Here is a 9,275-nt window from a genome sequence, read left to right on the forward strand (position 1 = left end):
TCCTTTAACTCGGCATTGGTCTGAGTCTGTCCCCTGCCCCTCCAGGTCTGCCCAGAGATTCTGAACAATATAGTGATTTGGGCCTTTTTGTCTTTTTCCTGATCTTCAAAGAAATCCATCTAGGGTTTCCTCTTTAAATGTTTCTGTACATTTTGGTAGATAGTTTTTATCAAGGATGCGTCCTTCTAACCATTTTCCCTAATCATAAATAGGTGTTGAGTTTTATTGCGTAATTATGATACTTTTATCGAAATAACAGATTTTTCTCCTTTGCTTCATTATTGAAGGTAACAGTAATGGAGTTTCTGGTTCTTCTTTGGATAAACGCAGCTTAGTCAGGATGCTATTTTTTAATATACTGTTGGGTTTTGCTTATTTACTTTATAAGAGAAATCGGTTTATGATCTGTCTTTATCTGGCTGAGGGTCAAGATTATTTCATACTAACAGGAGGGCTGTGCATTGATGGGGCCATTTCTTCCTAACAAAATCTTTCCTATTTTCTGAAAAAACTGAGGCAGAGGCCATATGATCCTTGAAAGTTTGCCCCCTGGGACGGGTTTATGAAGAGAATTTTTATTTCCTTTTCAATTTTCAGTGCTCCTTACACACTTGTTGTTGTTGTGTTATGGCATTTTCAGTATACCCAGAAATTCACCCACTTTGTCAAGGTTTTCAAAATTGTGGAGTGTTTTTCCCCCCCTATTTATTGTATTTTCTAGCTTTTTGGTAAGGTAAAAATGATAAATGAAAATGGCACATATTTAAGGTGTACAGTGTGATGTTTTTTGTTTGTTTTTTTAATCCTCACATGAGGACATGTTTTTATTGATTTTAGAGTGAGGAAGGGAGAGAGAAACATCAGTGTGTTTACTGATATGTTGCGTAATACCTAAAGTGGGTGGGAGGGGTCCTCTCGCCTGAGTTGATGTTAACACCTGCCCTTTCTGCTTCAGGTGCAGCACCTACAAGGAGTCTACAATTTACAAGAACAGCACTTCTGGACCTTATGTTCTGATGTGTATGTTGGGACCTTGAAGTTAGTAGTAGCCCCTGATGCTGACGCCAGGTGGATTTTAAGCCAAACACATAATATTTTTACTCAGGTATGACTTTTTCACTAACTTCTTTTAAGGATGTTAGAATTGATTATATCTACTGTTTTAAAAATATTTACTATTTAACATATTAAACATGTATATATTTATATACTACACGATGAAGTGAGCATAAATGCATTTTTTTTTCAATTACAGAGTTAAATTTGGGAGATCTTTATTTTAGTCAGTATGCAGCAGCATACTGATTTGTGTTCTTTTAAGAAAAAGTGGATTCCCCTTGGCTCTATGCCCCTTATAAGATGTGAGATGCTGTGTGAAGCCAGGAATTCTAGACAGCATTTGAAATAAGAATAATAATGCCTTGTCCGTGGTTTTAGCTAGAAGTAGACCATGCCAGCGTTTTTATGTGAAGGCAGATCTGTGTCACTTAGTACCTTACTACGCTGTGGGGTCTCTCTCCACACCGTGTGAGGATCATGAGTCTATCAATGCATATGGTCAACCATGTCATTTCAGTGACGCCTACGCCGTCAGGAGCCGACAGTCAGTGACTGATAAGTGAGAGTGGTCACTGTGCTATTCTGGAGATACTGGGAGAGTAGGAACATTATGTCAGGAACACCCAAAGAGAGAGTGAGAGAAAACACAAAATCTTTCTTTTGGTCTAGTTTGCTGGAACTGTTTGGCGAGAAATCTAGATGCCAGCACGGTTGCCAGTGTTATCTTAACACATAGATCTGCTGAGGACACGGGCCCCATGCCTTAAAAGTCTGCTTGAGAGCTGACACGTTCCTCCTGAGGAGGTAGTGGGAATGCCCCACGTGGCGCATGCGGTCCTCTTGCCAGAGGGTTAGTGTGAAACTCAACCCTAGCAAAGGGCCAGGCAGAAGCCCTAGAAACTTCTGCAGAATTGTCAGGCTGGATTCTTGCAACATGTCAGTTTCATGAAAGGAAAAAAAATGGTGGGGATTATTCTAGAATAGAGAGAGGGAGAGGCAGACTGCATGTGCAGGCGTGGACAACAGAACGCGCATTTGAGTTAAATCCAGAACCTTAGTGTAAACTGAACGACCTCTCTTCTCCATCCAGTAGAGAGAAATGTATGCTGTGCTTCTTTGGGACTCATTAATGAAAGTCACATGTAGGCGACAGCAGACGTACTCTAGTCCCACTTAGTTGCTGCGGGGTAAGAACCAGGCCTGTCATTCACAGACACTGACGTCTGCGTCAGGTGGCTTCCATACTGAAGCGAGCTAGACCTGCAGTCTGAGCTCACTGCCGGTTCCAGATCATTGTATTCTGCTGTAGCCTCAGTTTCCCCAGGGAGTACCACGTCCTTCCACCCTCGGATGGCGCTTCTGTTGACCTCTAGGACACTTGGTGTCCTCCGTGGCTCTGGCCCGTAATCACACTTTTCCTTCTGAGAAGTGTCCCATTTCTAGGCCTAGCACCGGGCAGGCAGCTGCGGGAGCTGTAACCTGAGGAGGAGCGGGGTTCCTGCTGGGAACCTCGGAAACGCTGGCTTTTCAAACGGCTGGAGTCGAAAGTTTATTCAGCTGCTCCTTTGGTTTTGGAAACTGTATCAGGGTTTGAAAATTTTAAGCTCTGGAAAATATTTTAAGCCTTTCTGTCAGCTAAGGGAAGCCAACTTTATCTCGCTTCTGGGAGGGACTGAGGCCCACAGTGCAGACGATCGACACATTTTCCCCGAGGGGACCGGGACCGGGTCGCCCTGCTGCTGCCTCTCACTCCACAGACGTGACGCGGTCTTGTGATCGCTGTTTCTGACACATGCAAGATTGAACTGTTTTATTCATGTAATTTTCCTTTCTGTTTAGGCCCTAGTAATGCATGTCCACATGCTCCAGTGTATCCATGGTTTGCAGATTTCATGAAATAAAACTTAAAATTGTTTTAACCTTATTTTTAAATTTTAAATTGCATCTTGTTCATCGGTTTTACTTACCAGAGGTAATCAAACTGAAATTAATCCATTGTTGAGAACAGTAATCACACCAGTCTGTTAGGTGCACATCTTGTAGAAAGACGGGAAATGCTGGTGGTCTTGGTTCCAAAAGACCACAGGAAGGGTTTTATCAGCAATAAGTTTTACTCTTTGTTTTTATGACATTTTTAGACGTCTTCTAATAGCTGATTTTAAATCGGAATTTTATGTTTCTTGTTTTAAATTGGCTGATAATCATGTCTTTTTTTTTATGTTAGAAGTAATATTTGAAGAAAAATCTAGAATGTTCCAGGGGCTCATTGTCCCCCTGAGGTCCATAAACACAGAAGACAAGCCCATTGCCCACCATCTGCTCCCCACAGAACCTCTGCCTGGTTTCCTCCATCTTCTCTCCCCTCTGCCTGTCTCTCTGATGCCTGTTGAGCCTAAAACCCAGCTTCCTGCCTCAGCTCTCTGTGCCCTGTTCTCTAGCCTCAAAATAGAAGTTGCCACTGATCCCAGGAAGGAACCCGAAAGCCTCCTCACAGGCCAACTGGAGCTCCTTTGTCAGACACCTCCACCCCCGTCCCTCCCCTGCCTCCTAATCCCTTCCTGTGTCACCAGGGACCTGCCCACCGAGTCTGCCAGGGCAGGGCCAGGGCAGGGCCGGGGCAGGCAGTGAGAGGAGCTAGTGCCTTCCAGTGGCGGCTATTTCCCACCTGTTTATAACTGTCCACTGTGCTGTGAGCCCACATTCTTGCCTCTTTCCTTTTCTTCCTTTGTCGCACATCCTTGCCGTCCACCAGAACCCAGCCTCCTGCGGAGGGCAGTGAACAGCCTTGGGGCAAGGCCACAGGTCCCTAGTCTTGTGGTTCTGATTCCTCCACAAGGTCTAAGCTTCGTTCTAGGTCAATCCTACTGGAAACCATAACAGCACCCACAGCCTTTACTGACAGCCGCCTGTCCTCACAAGACTGTCACCCCACTTTATAGGGAAACGCCCTGCGTGGTTGCTCGTGACCTGCAATCTCATCAGATTCACTACGGACACATTCTGAGCAGACTTAGTTTCCACAGGGGAGAGGGAGACCGCTTTTCCAGACTTGGCTGTAAAGGGCTAAGACGAATAAGTGGAAGTTTCTGTAGTTCTGGAGAGCTGGTGGAGCATGCAGACCACCCAGGGCTTTTCGACAGCCACCTTCCTGTTTAGTCTTCTACTTCTACTTTGGTTTGTTTTCCCTCCCACACCGATGGGGATTTATTGAGGGTGTCTGAGTGTGGCACCAGGTTACATTTATTTTCGGAGGGGTATCAGTATTAAAAAGAACTAGCTGTCTCTCCAATTTAAGTGTTCGTGAGCTGAATTATCACTTACATGTTCTTCTCAGGACGTAAGACACAAGGAGCATTTTGTGGCCCTCACTGTTTGAGGACAGTCCCAGCCAGCATGACTCCTGGCTTCATCCCAGTGGTGGGATAGCTGGGGGACCCACGTGGCTTGATCAAAGGAGTGTGTGTCACGTCTCCGTAGAGTGAGTCAGCTGTGAAAACCTCTACTTTGAAGGAAATTGGTGAAGGAAAATGGGAAGCTGGCAAACTTGAGGGTGTCTCCATCGGGGCAGGTGGAGGACAGGTGGGGAAGCAAAATAACTGTTAGACTGAGCCTCTGTGGAAAGCTGAGTCCTCAGGGAACAGGGTCATTAACTCGTGGTTAGGCAAAGGTCAGCTTGTGGCGGCTCTTTGTTTCTCTCTGCTTTTCTCTTTCTCATGGCCTTGGGCTACCTCATTTCTTATCACCATAGGCTCTGTATCTGCTTGGGGCTAGGAAAGCCCAGTGATAATACCCGGCCTAAGGATTTTCCCATTTTACTTTCATTAACAATTCTGTTAAAAGAGAAAAGAAATGAAACCCGTTTATTGTTTGGGCCATAGTTGTTTTGTCTTCAAGTTAGACATACAAGATTTTACATAAGCGTTTCTCAGTAAAGTTATTTTAGGGGCCATTTGGGTTGACTAAATCAAATACGATTGATCAATCATGATAATTTGGTTTAATAGTCTACTAGAGCCTATGAAAACCTTTCTCATAGTGCACATGATCCTTATAATAGTGCCTGGCACATAGCAAGGATTTATTAAACATTTGCCAAACACTGGATGAATGTAGAACAATTTTGTGAGACAAGTAGGGTTGGTATTTTATCAACACTTTTAAAATAGAAAACTGAATTGGTTTAAATATCTGGCCAAAAATCATACAGATATTAAGTTCTTTGTTTCTGCCATGAACCTGTGTAAGGGGAGGGTGCTGTTAAATGTACTTTCAGAGAACTTGAACTTTATCACAGCAAGGATCTTTTTTTTTAATGAGGCAAAAAGCTAAGACGTTTTCTTGCCATGAGCTCCTGGGGTCTGCCTGGCGCCTGTTCTGTCAGAGCCGCTGCTTGTTCTTAAGCAGCATCCGTGCTTGGAGAGCCTCCTACTCAGTGTGGAAAACGACACGCTGGGAAGCGAGGCTCGAGACCCCAAAATCACCGTGAGAAGGCAGTGTTAGTATTCGATCCCCACTCTGGGTTTCCTGTCGCTTGCATGTTCTCAGTCACCTCTCTATTATGTGGTACTGACATGAAGTTGCTTATCGTAGCTGACTACAGCTCTACTTTAAAAAAATCCTTTTTATTGGAAAGAAGGAAATAGTGGAGTTTTGGCTGATCTGGCAGATATTAATTGATCAGTTACTGTGTGCTGGTCGCTTCCTGAGGTTCTGGGAGTTGGCAGTGAACAACAGACAGCCCCACATCTTATTATAGTGGGGGAGCGACAATCAACACGGACACCCAGCAAACAAGTGTTAATATATCAGGAGGTGGTGAGAGTTACGGATGAGAACAGGGTAGGGACGCCTCACACCGTTACCTCTCTTGTATCAAGCTTTGCTTTCCCACAGCCCGAAGAGCGTCATCTAACGTTTGTATTTACTGGCTGGCCGATGATCTCCCTTCTTTCCTGGCTTCCAGTAGCACACACTCCATGAGGGCAGGGGTATTTCTTATCTGTTTGGTTCACCATTGTACTCCCAGAGGACAGAGCAGTGCCTGGAACACAGTAGATGCTCAGAAAGTGTTGGGCAAATGAATTGAATGCATGTTATACGGGTGGTCAGTGTAGGCTTTAGTCTGAGTAGAAAAGTGACCGGAGAGGACTGTGTCCTATGGCTATCCTGAGGAGCACTGTCCCAGACAGCAGGGCCCGTGTGGCTTCAGCAGCGTGAGCAAAGGGAGTTGAAGCTGAGGTCAGAGAAGGTAACCAGGGGCCTGGTCACCACACAGGGCTCTGCAGGCCATCCAAAGATTCAGGAAGATTCTGTTGTAGGGTTGGGGTGATGGAGTGACATCACTGTTGCTGCTGTAACGGAAACAGACCAAAGGAGGGCAGCGATGGAAGCAGGAATGATGGACCAGAGGCCACTGCACACCGAGGTGGAGACGCACGTGACTTGCGCCAGGTGGCAGCAGCAGGGGTGATGGGAAGTAGTCAGAGTCTGCGTTTGCATTGTTCTGAAGGTGAGGCGCGGGAAAGAAAGGCCTTTGGTTGTAACACTAAGGGTGGAATTGAGCTGTAGGAGATGAAGAACAGCTGGCTTGGGGCAGGAAACAGTGTGCACGTTGGCTGTGTGGTGACTCCTGTCAGGCCTCCAGGTGGGACTGTCGGGCGGGGTAGGTGGGCTCCAGTGTGAAGTAGGCGTGGGAGGCCGAGCGTACAGATGGTGCTGAGAGTCCGGGTGCTGGGTGAGGTCACCTAGGGAACAGTGTGGAAAAGCAGGGACCTGGGTGTTTCCATGTGGAGTGTGCAGATAGGAGGCAGACCCAGCAGGAGACTGAGAAGATTGATAAGTGAGGTGACAGGCAACAGGTGTTTCAGCAGGAGGAAGCAGTCACCCCTGTCCTTGCGGATAGATGGGCACAGAGATGAAGACTGAGAACTGAGCGACTTTGTAGGTGGCAAATTGTTGGTTCACATCAGCAAATATAGAAAAATTGATAATACAGGAGATGGGGTGATTGTCCCGGGGAGATTTAGACGCATTGCTTTATGACATTAGTAGCCAAGTAGGCGGTTCTGTGGTGTCCGCTAGCAGAATACTGGTAGATGGTTACCTCAGTTCCCGACATTCGTGGACAGGCGTCATCAGTCGCATGGCTTTCTCTCATAGAGGTCAATGGAAACTCTTTTTGTGATTTATGAATATACTTGTTCCTAAAGTCAACTGATTGGCTCTTTATGATGAAAAATAGAGAATTATTTCCCAGAGGCAGAAAGGAAAGATAATTGTTTCCTTTTTTAAAAAATGAGATTTTTTTCGACCTTTCCAAACTGTATAGTTACTGGCTTGTTTGATTTTCTGATTTTTTTATTTTTTTTTAACTTTTCAGGCTGGAGTGAGACAGCTTTATGTACAGATCGACTTCGCAGCCATGTAAGGAACAAGAAGGAGCTGCTTCTCGGGGGGACCTTTTCCCGGTACTGTACAGTCCAAACATTGCACCTAGCTTTCTGAGAGGGACCATCACTACAGCACCCAGCCAGGCGGACCAGTCGACCCGCGGCATCCACGGGGGACCAGAGCTCAGATCCTGCCCTGGACTTGGGGTCTGGCCCCGTGCTCTCCCCTCCACACCAGGGATTTCTGAGGTTTCTGGTTTTGTCGCAGGGTGTTGCTTTTCGTTCCTTTGTTTCTCCTTTTTCTTTTTTCATGTCAAATGTCCTCATGCCACCCTCCTCCCAGCCAGCAAGAAATTCACATTGTGGGCCTCCAGCCGCCTGGACCGTCTCCATGGAAGCCGCTGGAAACTGCTGCTCTCATTCCCACAAAACCAGTGTTCTTAAAAAAAGGAGACGGGAATCGTTTTATATGTAATGTCACACTAGTTGACATTCTTTGGTGTAATCACATGTTTGTAAAATTGTTTGTACCTTGCAAACTTATGAACCAAACCATATTGGGTTTTCAAAGTGCCTTCGTCTCAGAAAATGTATTTGCCAGCATAGAAATTCACCATCCAAGGCCGTGTGTGTTTTTCTAAACGGATATTCTGTAATCTGCACAAAATGAGACTTGTTAGTGTACAGAGACTGCCTCTCTGTGTACTAACAGCAGAGGTTAGATACATGGAAGTTCTCTTTTCATTGCTTTATCTCGTCAAAAAATAAAAGGTGGTTTTTTTTCTTTTTAAATCAAATTCAACTATCACATTAAATTATTTTGTGGACTGTGTTTTTGAAACTTTGCAAATGCTTCTGCTAGAGAGACAGTTGTTTTGGCTTACTCCAAACATTTGCTAGATTCCAAATTTCTATAACAGCTACTGTGTCTGTGACGAACTTCCTCATATCTGTCCTTGCTGTCTTCTGTGGATTCTGTCATTGAAGGGAGAAGGCAGTATGGAGGGAAGACAGGTGATGGTGACGACATTACTTTGCTTCTCCATCCTTCAGATGCTGAGTCTCACACTTGCTCTTGTAGGCGTTGCACAAATGCCTGGAGCAGCAGCATTGCATCTGAACTGTAGGCGGTACAGAGCAGAGATGGGAGACCTCTCCCTAACGTGGGCTTCACCAAGAAGCTCACTTCTAGGTTCCTGTGTGCTTATTTGAAAAGTAAAGTCGCAGTTTGAGATGACAGGGGCTTGTCCAGTCTATTTAAACATCCTGTTGTAGGAGGAAATACGGATCCGGGTGGCAGTTTCCCGCTGTACTTCATCTTACTACAATGCGTATTCCCCTTTCACTTTAAAATATTGAAATTGTCAGGGAATAAGACCTTGCGGATGGGAGTGGTTGTTTAGAATGCAGGTCGATAATAAGCACTTTTTCACTGATGAGGCAGAAATCACTGTTGATTTTGTCTAAGATCTAGTTTCTTTTTCCTGTTTCTGACCCATGGTTTATGAACGACACTGTTAGGGAAATTAGACTACTCTTCATGCTTTTCTGAGCTCCTGCAGATGGCCACCAACTGTGGATTGTCTCCTTTCTTCAGACTAAGCAGTATTTTCAAAACAATCTCCTTACTGCCAGGCAATGCCAGAACTGAGGATTCCTGCAGCAGGCTGTGCTGAAAGAAACCAGCGTGGAGCTGTTAGGAGGGCAGGTACTCAAGGAAATGCCCCGATATCAGCACTGCTTCCTCGTTGTGTCAGAAGAATGTCATTTAGAGTCTGTGTCCACTGTCAGGCCTCCCAAAGCCTGGCTGTCCTCTGGGGGTGGGAC

At 45.4% G+C, this 9,275-nt stretch overlaps 1 protein-coding gene across 1 annotated transcript in view; it reads left to right on the forward strand.

The window, feature by feature from the left end:
• SLC30A7 (solute carrier family 30 member 7) overlaps positions 1-8,280 on the forward strand; it is a 31,364-nt gene extending 23,084 nt beyond the window's left edge. The window contains exons 10-11 of the mRNA XM_081120879.1: positions 956-1,105; positions 7,439-8,280. Of these exons, the coding sequence (XP_080977005.1) occupies positions 956-1,105; positions 7,439-7,486 (198 nt within the window). The 3' untranslated portion in view covers positions 7,487-8,280. The remainder of the gene's footprint in view (positions 1-955; positions 1,106-7,438) is intronic.
• Positions 8,281-9,275: the final 995 nt, after the last annotated feature.

The sequence above is a fragment of the Miniopterus schreibersii genome (assembly GCF_964146895.1).
Source record: "Miniopterus schreibersii genome assembly, chromosome: 19".
NCBI lineage: Eukaryota > Metazoa > Chordata > Mammalia > Chiroptera > Miniopteridae > Miniopterus > Miniopterus schreibersii.